We start from the raw sequence: 14,119 nt of genomic DNA on the forward strand, positions 1-14,119 counted from the left end.
AAAAAAAAAAAAAAAAAAAAAAAAAAGATTCAAAGTAGGAAGCTTGAAGGATAAAAGAAACGACATTTTACCCTGATTTGATCCAAACCAAAGCCCGGACGGTAATCAAAAGAAATAAGATCTTCAAGTTTCACCTTTCGTTAAACCCGTAAAACCTCAGATCACTCGGTCGGTCTCTCGTTCAACTCTTAACTCTCTCAGACTCAGAAAGAACACAAACCTAGTCGACGACGACGACGAAGCTTTCGGAAGAAACTCGTCGAGTAAACCAACCAACCAAACAGAGGAGAGAGTGGGAAATTGAAAAACGACGTCGTCTAACCAGACGAAAGCCCTAGGCCAAAAGTCAAACATATCCCAAGAAAAGGAATTTTAATAATTCTTTTTAAAGGTAAGTTAACAAAAAATAACTAAACAATTAAAAAAAAAAAAAAAAAAAAAAAAAAAAAAGATATATTATTTGAGATGGTACAGTAATCAAAAATAAAATTAGGTTTACAGTAATCACTAATCCAATCTCATAAAATTTGATAGTGATATTATTTATTTTATAATTATAAACTATCACATCAAAAACTAGAAATTCCAATGTTTCGTAAATGTTGTTAAGTCACTTGCGTGCCGTAGTAACATAAAAAACACTTATATATTACTTCCTTCCTTTCCTATATAAAGAGAGATCCAAAGAGGAAGAAAATATAAAAAAACAATCAAAGAGGGTTTAGAAAATGGATCAGTTCAAAGGTCAGCCTCGTCTACCAAAGTTCGCCGTCCCCAAGCGCTACGATCTCCGCCTCAATCCCGATCCCATCGCCTGCACCTTCGCCGGAACTGTAGCCATCGACCTTGACATAGTTGCCGATACTCGTTTCATCGTTCTCAACGCAGCTGATCTCTCCGTCAACGATGCCTCCGTTTCCTTCACTCCTCCTACCTCCTCTAAGGTATATATTTTTTTTTACCTATTCTCTCTATCGCGTTTCTTTGTGTTGATATGAAATTAGGGTTTCAGTAGTAATGCGATTGGAGTTATGGTTTTTTTTTTTTTATATGCTATTGGTCGTTGAGCAATTAGCGCCACCATAGAGATGGTTTATATTTTCATGATTTTGAGTATTGTTTGGGTATGATTTTTGATTTTGATTCCAATAGGTAAAATTAACTTCAGATACAATCAAGTAGGAATCAGCAACCAATTTAGCTTGTTGCTTTTATGCTTCTTATGTTTTGTAATTGTTAAGCAGGCGCTTGCAGCTCCAAAAGTTGTCCTGTTTGAGGAGGATGAGATTCTAGTGCTTGAGTTTACTGATATTCTTCCCCATGGAGTCGGAGTACTGGAGCTGGGCTTCAATGGAGTACTTAATGACAAAATGAAGGGATTCTACAGAAGGTCAAAACCATAGCTGTTTCCTTTTTTTTTATTCTTTTTTCTTACAAGTATAAATGTACATTGCTTGAGATTAGTTGTAGACCAATCTTGTATCTTCTTGCTGGCAGTACCTATGAACATAACGGTGAGAAGAAGAATATGGCAGTTACCCAGTTTGAACCAGCTGATGCTAGGAGATGTTTTCCATGCTGGGATGAACCTGCTTGCAAGGTTTCCACTTGTTCCCTCCTCTTTTTTATCAGCATGAGTTTTTTTTTTCTTCGTCTATATCTCTATCCATATTGACACATTTTGTGAAACAGGCTACCTTCAAGATTACATTAGAGGTACCAGCTGATTTGGTGGCTCTCTCCAATATGCCCGTCATGGAGGAGAAACTTAATGGCATTGTGAAGATTGTCTCCTATCAAGAGTCACCTATTATGTCTACATATTTGGTAGCAATTGTTGTTGGTTTGTTTGACTACGTTGAAGATCATACATCCGATGGTAAATTCATTTTTATCCATCATTATCTTGCGTCTAGTCATTTCTAGAAGCTCTAAATCAAGTGTCTTCTTTTTGCTCAGGGGTTAAAGTCAGAGTGTACTGTCAAGTGGGCAAAGCCGACCAAGGGAGATTTGCACTGCATGTTGGTGCCAAGACATTAGATCTGTTCAAAGAGTATGTCCTCGTCGACATTTGAAACATTCTGTGCATGCATTATTCTGGACTTCTCTTGCTGCTTGTATGTATCATACTCGTTGCATAATTCCAATGATTCATGTAGATACTTTGCTGTGCCATATCCCCTTCCCAAAATGGATATGATTGCAATACCAGATTTTGCTGCTGGAGCTATGGAGAATTATGGTTTAGTTACTTACCGTGAAACAGCTCTTCTCTATGATGAGCAACATTCAGCAGCTTCTAACAAACAGAGGGTACTGCAAACTTTTTCTTTTTTTTTTAAGAGCAAATTGTTTTGTGTGCTTTTGTGCAATCATCTAAAGCTGTTAAGTTTCTGCTGCTAGGTTGCCACTGTAGTTGCTCATGAACTGGCTCACCAGTGGTTTGGCAATCTTGTCACTATGGAGTGGTGGACTCATCTATGGCTGAATGAGGGTTTTGCTACTTGGGTAAATTGCAAACTTAGATCTTTGTATCAACAATGATTTTGAGTTCTGTTGTGAATGTGTTGTTACTTGTTATCTGTTTCAGGTCAGCTACTTGGCTACTGATAGTTTGTTCCCTGAATGGAAAATCTGGACCCAGTTTCTAGATGAATCTACTGAGGGTCTAAGGCTTGATGGACTTGAGGAGTCTCACCCGATAGAGGTAACCCAAATAAGTATCTATGTTATTAAGTGGGCACAATTCTGAAAAATGCTGTCAATATATCATCTGTCATGAAAGCTTAGTGTCTTCTTTCCTTATATTCACTGTCAATCCCTGAGATACCATATTACCTATTTATCTTAAGTCCCAAAAATTTCTCAGGTGGAAGTTAATCATGCTGCTGAAATTGACGAAATATTTGATGCAATAAGCTACAGAAAGGGTGCATCTGTCATCCGCATGCTACAAAGCTATCTTGGTGCTGAAGTTTTTCAGGTTCTGCTCATACTCATTTCCTTCTGTTACAAAATAATTGCAGCTTTTATCTTCTTATCTGGCTTCTATTTTCAATTTCCCTAATGTCTCCAAAACTTCTTACCCTACTTGTATCGCTTTGTTGAGCAGAAGTCGCTTGCTGCATACATTAAAAATCATGCTTACTCAAACGCGAAGACAGAAGACTTATGGTCTGCTTTGGAAGCGGGATCAGGAGAACCTGTGAACAAGCTTATGCATTCTTGGACAAAGCAAATGGGATATCCTGTTGTCTCAGCCAAAATTAAAGATGGAAAATTGGAACTTGAGCAGGTTCTTAGACTTATTTCCCTTGCTGGATATCCTACTTATATCCCCTTTTAGATGCCACTAAGGTTGAACCTTCATTATGATATCTTATGCATGATCCACTAACTAAATTCATTTTTAATATTACAGTCGCGTTTCTTGTCAAGCGGTTCTCCTGGCGAAGGACAATGGATTGTGCCAGTAACCTTGTGTTGTGGTTCATATGACGTGCGCAAAAACTTCTTATTAGAATCCAAATCTGAAGCGTATGATCTAAAGGAATTATTGGGCTGTTCCATTGCCGATGGTAGCGGCAAAAACAATGGGGCATGCTCTTGGATAAAAATTAATGTCGATCAGGCTGGATTCTATAAGGTGAAATATGATGACAGCCTTGCGGCTGGACTCAGAAATGCAACAGAGAGCAAAAGCTTGACTTCAATTGATAGATATGGTAATTTAACCTTGCAGAATTTTTGTTTTTTCTGGTTGACGTAATGAAATTTCTTTGGAGATGAATATCCTACTTTCTCTTTTACAGGTATTTTGGATGATTCTTTTGCACTTTCAATGGCTCGTCAGCAATCTCTAGCCTCTTTACTTACTTTGATCAGTGCTTACAAGGAGGAACTTGAGTATACCGTGCTGTCAAACCTTATTGCTGTAAGGATCTGCATTTTTTGTCTATTAATTTCCCTCGGTCGATAATTATGCGTTCGCTTCTGGTTCTTACTCTTCATCCGTACAGATAAGCTACAAAGTTGTGAAGATTGGAGCAGATGCAAATCAGGAACTGATGTCTGGGATCAAACATTTCTTCATCGGCGTTTTCCAGTTTGCTGCTGGGTAAGCTGTTTTACCCATCTACGGAAATTACACTTATCATTATGTTCTCTGTACCAAACGGTAGGTAAAAAAAGAGTCAATGTCTTTACAATATTCATTGTTCGTACAGGAAACTTGGTTGGGACCCTAAACAAGGCGAGAGCCATCTAGATGCTATGCTGAGAGGGGAAGTCTTAACTGCACTTGCTGCGTTTGGGCATGATGAGACACTAAAGGAAGCAGTTCGGAGATTTGATGCATATTTGGCTGATAGGAACACTTCGCTTCTGCCTCCTGACATTAGAAGGGTTTGTTTCGTATTATAGAAACCAATGATGGTTTGAAATCAGAACATTTTAATTAAATTCTGTATGGGCTTTCCACTTGCAGGCTGCTTATGTTGCTGTAATGCAGAGAGCCAATAAGTCAGACAAATCTGGTTATGAGTCTCTTCTGAGAGTTTATAGGGAAACAGACCTTAGCCAAGAGAAAACGCGAATCTTAGGTAACTTGACTGTAAACTTTCGTCTGATACATTAGATTAAATAAATAGAAATTTGAGTTTCAACTACTAATGTTTACTTTATGGGTTTGCAGGTTCTTTAGCATCTTGTCCAGACCCCGTTATAGTTCAAGATGTTCTTAACTTCGTATTGTCTGATGAGGTATATATGGATTTCTTGCAACTTTATAAAGTAGTGAATAATCATATCGTTAGGCTTGACATAGTTGATGTGATATATTGGGGTTCTTATTCATCCAGGTCCGTAATCAAGATGCAGTTTATGGACTTTCCGGTGTAAGTTGGGAAGGACGTGAAGTAGCTTGGAAATGGCTACGGGAGAAGTGGGAGTATATAGAAAACACATGGGGATCCGGATTTCTCTTAACACGTTTCATAAGTGCAGTTGTATCGCCGGTTTGTTCCTCCTCCCCTTTATGCATATCCATAAAAAAAAAACTATTAATCATCTTTGCTAGCCTTAATTCATTTCTGTTTATGTTGATTGTCTCAGTTTGCGTCGTTTGAGAAAGCCAAAGAAGTGGAAGAGTTTTTTGCAACAAGAACAAAGCCGTCGATGGCAAGAACCTTGAAGCAGAGTATGGAAAGGGTACATATTAACACCAATTGGGTGGAGAGTATCAAGAAGGAAGATAATCTCACACAGCTCGTTGCTCAGCTCTCTTCAAACTAAAAGTTTTAACTCACCTATCTCAAGAATTAGCTAAACTAAACCATCTGTGACTACGATGCTCATGTTTATTTCTATATGCGACCCTTTTGTTTTTTTCTTCTTCTCAGCAACGAATCTGAAAAGCACTTTTTAAACTTTTGATTTGCCATCAATAAAGTTTGCCTTTCAAGGTTCGTTCCGACTCGAGGACTACCGTGGGATTTTTTCACTCTGTATCAATAAAGGTATAAAACATAACTGTAGTTAGTTAAAAAGCTATCCGTGGTAAACGTAAATTGCAAACGTTATGTAACATTAATTTACTTTGTAAATACAATTTGGTGAACAAACACGTAATTTATTTAGGAAAAAGTTATTTTTTTTTAACGACCTTAAACCATATCAACCAAGAGACGAGAATAGAAGGAAATGAGGATACATTGGATGTCTTGATGAAAGAAGATAAAATTGAAGAAAGAAATATCAAGAATATAGGGCAAAACCTAAACCACAAACAAAGGTTTTGCTTCTTAGCTTCTCAAAACAGAATACCGCCGGGATAAAGAAGTTTGTCTTCAATACGTATAGCAGCTCGGGCATTTGATACTCCAAGGTAAATTAAATCCTTGGTGGGATTATTACTGCAATCCCAAAGATCTGAGATACACTGAGTTGGTGGCACATGCATACTCCTAACCACATAATTCACAGTATTACTCGTTGCACTGTCCCACACGGAGGACGGGCTAGCCTCCAGGGTGTTCTTGCACACAAATCCGTACTCCTTCCAAAGCCTAGCCATTGCATCTTTTATTCCAAAACCCACAAAGGTAAAACCTGGTAAGCTGAGGAAGTTGTAGAGAGATTCTGGTATTGTATGGTAAGAAGTTAGCCTGACTACAAGGCACTGGCTTTCATCACAGAGGTGGAGGACTACGATTGATGATTTTCCTGATGCTTTTCGAATTGATATCGTCGTATCCAGGCCAATCAACCTTGTAATGTTCCTGGAGTTTGACATCAGGGCTTGTATGCCTTCATCAACCTGTGTTTGGTCTGTAGCTATTATTATACCTTTGCGCACATTGATTGACATTTCTGATTTAGTATATGAAAGGATTTGGTGAAGGTGAAAATGTGGCGTGAATATAGCTTAACGTGCACGTATATATGTATCAACAGAGGCTGAGCGTTCCGAAGTCCGTGGGAAGTGCAAAAGTCATATTTTGGAAAACGAGCAAACATTATTATCTAGGGAATGTACTATGAACTAAGTATCAGACCAATTCGAAACTGTAATCAGTGAACTTTTGAACGATGCAGTGTAGAATTTGATGAATTTTGTGCAGTCTATAAACGATGCATTAAATCTTATGAATAAAGGACTCCATTGTCAAAATTTGTTTTTACTCGTCGAAAGAGGTTTGTACTGTGTAGTATCAAAATTTTTACATAAATAGGTCTCTAATTTTCACTTTAACTCCCTTACCAATATAAAGTCTTAAAATCAACTAGCAAAATGGTCTTTTTAATTATTTTTTTTTCCTATTGTGTAGCCCAAAGTCTACCATTACTAACAAAGAAAAACTCATTTATCCAAGTTTGGTTATAAATTGACTCCCAACAAGACTCAAATAAATACATTCTAAGTCCTCACTCCTCGGTGGGTCTTCAAATTTAGAAATAAAAGTTGTTAATATGATACACACAGACACAAAGGTGAAAATGTTGCAATAAAACTGCCACTAGAGAAGGCAACATTACTACGGCCAACCTGGGCAGCTTTTATATAACACAAAGACTTACTCAATTCCCGCTAATCTCTTTCCCCCTTCTCTTTCTTCTTCTTCTAATACACAGAATAATCAGGAAAGGCTAACGTTGTTAATCTCCCACCCCACCTTCTCATTTTCACACTCTTTTCTACCCAAACCAAACCATTCTGATCTTCTTCTCTTTAACTTCTTGGCTTGCTGTACAGTTATTTTCTTATAGAAGGCTTAAGATCCCAAACTTGAGGAAGACTATCACTATCTTGTTTGGTTATTTCAAATTACCATCGGATCATCCATCGATGATACCATCTGTGCCTCTGCTGCTTCCCCGCTTATCCGCTCCACAGGCATCGCCTCAGCTACATACAGTTTTGATTATATCAAGAAGTGATATAAGGTCGTTTACATAGACTATACACCACATGAACTTAATTCAATGTCAGGGTGTATATATTTCTCTGAAAGAAGCTTATGGATCTGAACATGCAAGAAAGGCAACGAAACGAGTTACAATTATAAACACACAAATACCTGGTGATCGATCTAGAGACATTGTTCTTGCCATCTCTACAGAGTTGGAAAAGAAAGGGTCAGATTCTTCCTAATGTCTGATCAACAATGCATTCTTTGCATCTCGTTTACTTGAAACATATTACTAGGTACTTCTAATCGACTAGAATATGCAGGAGCCAAGGTCTGAGGTTGAAAATGATATAAATAATAGTAGGATCATGTGCATGTACCAAGTGAATGACGCAATCCTTTTACAGCGTCAAAGTTCTTGTAGGTGTAGCCAACAAAACTTAAATCCTTGGGAGCAAGAAGCATCTGCACAAAATGGAAACAAATGTGTCACTCAAAACCGAACTGTATAAAGAAAAATAGGTTTCATTTCAGATAATAATATTTATTGACCAACACCATTTGCACCATTTGCTGATGGTTTTTTAAATATATCACTTTGGAGCAACATAACTACAATTTGGAGTATCAACACTATTCACTTCTCCTTGCAAATAAACCCGCTGGATGATGTATATACCAACAAATAATAATCACAAACCTTCCTGGAGAGGCCCGATCTAGTTCTTTCAGGTGCAGGAGAATTCACCTGAGATGAAATCAAGACGTCAGTAAGCCTCCTATATAGTACACAAATTTGGATGAATGAGTGTGACCTTTATCAAAATGAATTTTCTGCAAAATATTGACAAACAAATTCCTAGGTAATAAATCAATTCAAAATTTAAAGGGAAATACTCCCTTAAACCAGAATATATCATTCCTTGATAAGGCAGTATCATGAAGGTATCTATCACCATCATCACAAATGGCACATTAGAAACTAAGGAATATTATCTGCGGGATAACTAGTAAAATTCACAGCAAGATATGAACGAGACACATTCAACTGAACTTAGGAAAATCTAATATCTGTCGAGCCTTTATACTGGTATATAAATCTTAAAATAATATAAGGGACATAATGCATAATAAATAAAAAGGAAGCATACTTCATCAAACTTCATAAAATTTTGGGTATCGAGCTCGTCGTTCACTTCTGGTTTGTACGCAGCCTCCATTTCATAGAGCTTTTCCCACAAAACCTCCTTGAACCAAGGATGATCCTGATGCAAAATTAAGGTACAAGTTAGCAAAGAAAAATGACAAAGCTTATCTTAAGTACTACTAAATCTTCTCACGCAACATCCTTACCTTGATTTGCTGGGCTCCTCCTCCAGTGCCAAGCCTATGGTCAACGTTACACAGCAACCTGCAGACAAGATCTTTTGCCTCCGATGACAACTTCACATCCTCGGGAAATTTCAAATGATTTCTCCAATGGACGATCTAGAAGAAGGAATTAAGACTTCATGAACATGATCTGTGAATCTTAAACAAAATCTTTAGTTTTCTTATATGTAGAGCACAAAAAACAAATAGAAATGGAATTGACGATGGGAATTTTACCCACAAATCAAAGCATAGTTGTCAAATATATATCTGAAAAGACTGAACACAATATTTTAACATTTTTGCTAACTCGGACGAACATAAACTGGCAAAATTGTGGCCTTTCATAAAACTTGACACCCTTATCATCCAAAATATGGTCACAGAATTGAACAATCTCCTGCTTGGGTTCATAGATAGAAGACTTCTCAGTCATTTGGTTTATAGATCAAATTGTTACAAACACAACACCTAAGCCATTCACCAAAAAAAAACAAAGATAATATATCCTGTTGGAGTATACCTAGTTCATGGAAATTGGCAAGAAAAGGAAGCTTTTGCACTAACACTTTGTAATCAAACAGCCTTATTCAGGGAAATAGGATGCCAATCAAATTCTTTATGCTCAACTGTTTGCTACTTTTACCCAGAGCAAACTCGCTGGGATAGTGAGATAACAGCAAGAGTTAATACCTTTCTGCAGGTTGATATAGGGTCATCAGCATAAAAAGGAGGATACCCAACAAGCATTTCGTACATAATTGCACCTAATGACCACCTGAGAGACAAAGAAAAAAAAGATTTCCAAGGCAAATAAACAGCAGCTCAGGAGGCTATGGAACAACTCTGAAATGATAAATGACTTTTTCAACCTGTATAAATGGTTGCTAGCACAGAGAAATTTAAACAGTACCATGCAACATAGTTATAGTTCATTCTGAAAATGATAACTATCAAGCAAAAGACTAACCAATCACATTCCATGCCATATCCTTTCTTCAGCAAAACTTCAGGAGCAATATAGTCGGGTGTTCCCACAGTTGAAAATGCCTTTCAAAAAGGGAGAAAACAATCAGAGAACACTATCATTAGTTGTTGCCAACTTGCCACACAAATTGATAAAGAGAAAGTACAGGTAATGAAAGTTTGAAAAGTGTTCTCCTACAAATATAAACAGAATCATATTTGGTTATCATTATTCCCCATTTTGATTTGTGTATCTACATGCTGAGGTCACATTTAATATAAACAAGAATCAGAGAAATAGAGATAAAGCTACAAAAGAGGAGATGAGACTTTTGAAAAGATTAACATACTAGTTTTCTGCGATTCATCTGCCAATGCTGAAGTTGTTCCTGGGGACTACGCCAGCTTCTCTTGTTATCAGTGTCAGGAAAACATCTATCAACATCCATAGGTTCTGTCATAGTTTCATCGTCGGTGGCCCTATTCTCCTGAATTGAAGGTAAATTTCTACAATCAAGAGGTTTACAGAGTCCAAAATCCGAGAGTTTCATGTGGCCATCTTTATCCAGAAGAAGGTTGTCAGGTTTGATATCCCTGCAAAAAGTGAAAAGACAAAAGATCAATCAAAATGTATGTAAATATCACAGTTTAGAGCAGAAGCATGCAAGTTAGGTAACTTCCAAAAGCCACCTATGAATATAGTTGTATCTGTGTATGGATTCAATCGCCAGGACACTTTGAGCAATATAAAATTTGGCGACATCTTCCCGTAGTGTATCTTCTCTCATGAGCAAGGTCATCATATCACCACCGGGGAGATATTCCATAATCAGATATAGATACTCGGCATCCTGAAATGAATAGTAGAGCTTCACAATATAATGGCTTGCTACCTCAGCCAGCAGGTTTCTCTCTGCTCTAACATGCTCAACCTGCAAAATGCACATATTAATCTAGTCAGATACTAAAAAGACAGGTAGGTAAACTCAGAGACGAGATCATAAACATATCAAGTGTGGTATATTATGCCAATTGTTTACGAATTTGTACCTGTCCTCTCATGACCATTTCAGATTTCTTTAACTTCTTCATGGCATAAATATTTCCAGACTTTTTCTCCCGACATAAGCGAACCTGTAAGTTAGATTAAGTTATTATTTAAGATCAGAAAGGACCCAGAAAAAAACTATCTCGGTTTAAGTTGGCTACGCTCAAGCGGTAAGAAAAAAAAAAAAAAGAAAAAAGAAGAGGCAGTAATCTGTTGTACAAACCTCACCAAAAGCACCCCTTCCAATGATAGTCAAAAGCTCAAAATCATCAACACTTATCTTGTTCCTTTTAAGCCTCATAAACTCAGTCTCTTTCCTCTCAAGATCTTTAATCATGTTGATTTGCTCCTCTTTTGGCACTCCAGAAGAAGCTAACTTCCTTTCTAAGATCCATCGTCTATAAGAAATCAAACAATGTTGGTTACACAACACGCAGCTTTAATGGTGCTGAAAGTGTAATACAGATGAGACATGGATGTATTATTATTCTTAACAAATCAAAGCATTTTGGCAAAAAAAACGAATCCTCAGAAGAAAGAAGTCAGCAGCCACAAAAGTTAGAGTTGAGCACTAGTAAAAGAACGCAAATACTCAACAACAATGATAACGAGTGAGTATCATTACACAATGTATGAAGATGGTAAGATATCGGATCCCCAAAAGTTTCCTTTTGACTTGGGTATCAATCATGGTAGTGAATACAAACCACCTAACAATTCACGAACTACTACTAGTAGTAGATACAGATATTATTAGAGGTTGCTTCACACACCGCATAGAGGTAAAAACAGAAGTGAGCAGGAGTAGTTCTCTTCCACAGATGAATAAAACGTTAGTAGCACAACCCAGTACAAGGCAGCTCAAACAACTAATTTTTGCCCTAAAAGGAATGTCTCGAGAAATCAAAACAAATTTTCCAAATCTCAAAATCTCTCCTAGTGAAAAAGACACGAAGACGGAATTAGGGAGAGAGAGAGAGAGAGAGAGACGATTTTGGTACCTCTCCTTCCTCTCCTGAATGTTCTTGTTCTGAGCTCTGTAGTGATTCTCGATGTACTGCTTGGCTGCAGCCACTTTCTCCATGGTCAAGCTCGATCCCAGAACCTCCTCGTCCGTACCGCTCTCTTCCTCCTGTATATCCTCCATCCTCTTCTCTCTCCACAGTCCTCTTCTTCTACTTCTCTCTTCCTTTTTTTTTTGTGATATAAACAGGTCTCTCGACGAGAACGTCTATGGAAAAAAAGCACCCTCTCTCTCTCTCTCTCTCTTTCCCACTCTCTCTCTCTTTCTGGAATTTGCTTAAAGAGAGAGATGATGAAGGAGACTACGATTTTACTATTTTACCCTCTGACGACGAACCTCTAAAGGACACGTGTCGATTTCTCGTTGAAAATGGCACTCTGTATTCTGTGTAAATGTATAACTCTGGGGAAAAAATATTCAGAAAAATTGTTATCTAATAAAATAAAATCTAATAATAATGTTTTTTTTTATTTATTTTGCTTTTTATTTGATAAGTAGAAAAAAGTTGTAACGATTTATTGTCAGGGAGGGAGTGTGTGTAGCATGAGAAGAAAAAAGACACGCGCTTATGAATGCGCGTGGCTAAAATTTTCAGATACCTGAGAGTGTGTGTGAGCTGTCAAAGGGGTATAATTGGGAATATGAAGGCTTCGTGTTCATTAAATTATTTAATTATACAACGAAGCCTGAAGATTTTAGCTTCGTGATTGGATCGTGCTTTCACTCGCGCATAGGATTCGTTGGTTGTCGTTTTTAATTTTAATAATAAGTTTGTTTTTTTATTATTTTCCACCTTATTATACAATCAGTACGCCTTCTTCTGTTTTTGTAATTGGATATTATATTTAACAGAAAATTATCCTTTTTCAAATTTGATCTTAAATTCCTTAACTACAGTATCAAAGATTTTCTACTATTCCCACACTTTTATACGTATTGAAAGCTATCTCATACCAAAAAAAAAAAACCAAAAAATAGTGCACAAATTTGGTATAAATATAGGATCATTAGAGGAGTTTTAGTGTACCATTTAAAGTCTCAAAGTAACAAGATGGTGTGTATAATAAAGTTCAAAACTACATTGTTATGTTCATTTTCTTATATATATATATATATATGCATTCTCAACATTGATAAATTCATATGCATTGGTATATTTCAGTTTTCATATACCAACTCAATAAATCATATAATGTTAAAATTCAACAGTTAGTCGGTTTGACCAATCATAACTAGGCTAGACTTTTTAAAATCTAGTATATTGCATTTCAAGTCATTTATTAGGAATATAAATTAGGTAGAGACGTTTTTTTTATGTTTTTCTTTTTTGGGGTATATGAATGATTTGAGAGGATATAGTAGTGTGTAAATCTAAAAAAAAAAATGAAAATCGAAAAATTATGCTCTGATAGAAAAGGTGGGTGGTGATGGTCTAGCTGTAAGAGGGAGCAACCCCGTCAGTCGTCAGAATGCTGCGTTGTAATCATAATTAGAGACAATGAAATTCACAAACATCAAAAACAGGTTAAAAAATGTGTTTTGTCTAGTTTCTACGATTCACACGTGGCGTCACGTCAATGGCTGTATTTTTCAGAAAATTACTAGTATTTGTTAAACGCAAATGTTTTTTATTTTTCTGGAGTTTAGTTCATAAAAAAATCGAGGGTCGATCGAAGGAGATAAATTTGTTTAAAAAAGAAAGAAGGCAAGTGGCCTTTTGTACTTTTGTTGCGGAATTGAATTTGTTTACACATGCGAAGCGCAGAAGATTCAGTATTCATATGTATGATATGTACACTCATGTGTAAAAAAAAAACACAACTAACGTTATTATTATTTTGCAGGAAATAACTCGTTGGTTCATTCTCTGTTTAAAATCAAATAATAAACAAAACAACTATGAAACACATTTAATATGAGAAACCAGAGTTTATATCAGATATTTTGAAAATCTATTAAACATTTATATCAGATATTAGGGTTGCATCTGTACTCGAATGCAACATTTAACAATAGAGAATCATATTAAAATAGGCGGCACGTTTCATAACATATTTATATGTAAACACAAAATATGTGGATTTCCAATCATTGAAGACTAAGCACAAAGGCAAAACGTACCCATATCACATAAATCCAACATTGGGAGAGGATGGACAAGTTTTTGGAGTTTGCAGTGTGTACCAACACTTGTGAGTTGTGATAACAACAACTATACAAGAGTGTCCTTTTGTTCTTCGCACTTACAATCGGTGCCGAGAGAGTTAGTTAATCTAGCTAGATAGCATCATTGCACACAAA

General features: G+C 36.6%; 3 protein-coding genes across 4 annotated transcripts in view; 1 reads left to right on the forward strand and 2 right to left on the reverse strand.

Annotated features, from left to right (window-relative positions):
• Window positions 1-363, reverse strand: part of LOC104716852 (uncharacterized protein At4g33100) — a 2,116-nt gene extending 1,753 nt beyond the window's left edge. Inside the window, exon 1 of one of the 2 annotated variants that reach the window (XM_010434313.2) lies at window positions 72-363. The gene's annotated coding sequence lies outside the window, so the exon portion shown is untranslated. The remainder of the gene's footprint in view (window positions 1-71) is intronic. The other variant, XM_010434311.2, reaches the window with a different exon arrangement.
• On the forward strand, window positions 689-5,473 carry LOC104716854 (aminopeptidase M1-like). Its single transcript, XM_010434315.1, has 18 exons — window positions 689-944; window positions 1,245-1,390; window positions 1,498-1,600; window positions 1,693-1,879; window positions 1,960-2,053; window positions 2,160-2,313; window positions 2,404-2,508; window positions 2,591-2,707; window positions 2,870-2,983; window positions 3,113-3,295; window positions 3,422-3,725; window positions 3,813-3,934; window positions 4,020-4,117; window positions 4,227-4,404; window positions 4,487-4,601; window positions 4,694-4,761; window positions 4,860-5,015; window positions 5,113-5,473. Exons 1-18 carry the CDS (start codon window positions 729-731, stop codon window positions 5,290-5,292), a joined length of 2,640 nt encoding a protein of 879 aa, XP_010432617.1. The 5' UTR covers window positions 689-728; the 3' UTR covers window positions 5,293-5,473.
• On the reverse strand, window positions 6,863-12,080 carry LOC104716855 (serine/threonine-protein kinase tricorner). Its single transcript, XM_010434316.2, has 13 exons — window positions 11,796-12,080; window positions 11,018-11,192; window positions 10,797-10,880; window positions 10,437-10,678; window positions 10,097-10,340; window positions 9,751-9,830; window positions 9,474-9,558; window positions 8,763-8,897; window positions 8,561-8,674; window positions 8,110-8,157; window positions 7,790-7,874; window positions 7,578-7,613; window positions 6,863-7,405 (listed from the first exon to the last, which is right to left on the reverse strand). The coding sequence occupies exons 1-13, from the start codon at window positions 11,939-11,941 to the stop codon at window positions 7,320-7,322; spliced, it is 1,560 nt and encodes a 519-aa protein (XP_010432618.1). The 5' UTR covers window positions 11,942-12,080; the 3' UTR covers window positions 6,863-7,319.

This window comes from Camelina sativa, chromosome 10 (genome assembly GCF_000633955.1).
Source record: "Camelina sativa cultivar DH55 chromosome 10, Cs, whole genome shotgun sequence".
NCBI classification, from domain to species: Eukaryota; Viridiplantae; Streptophyta; class Magnoliopsida; order Brassicales; family Brassicaceae; genus Camelina; species Camelina sativa.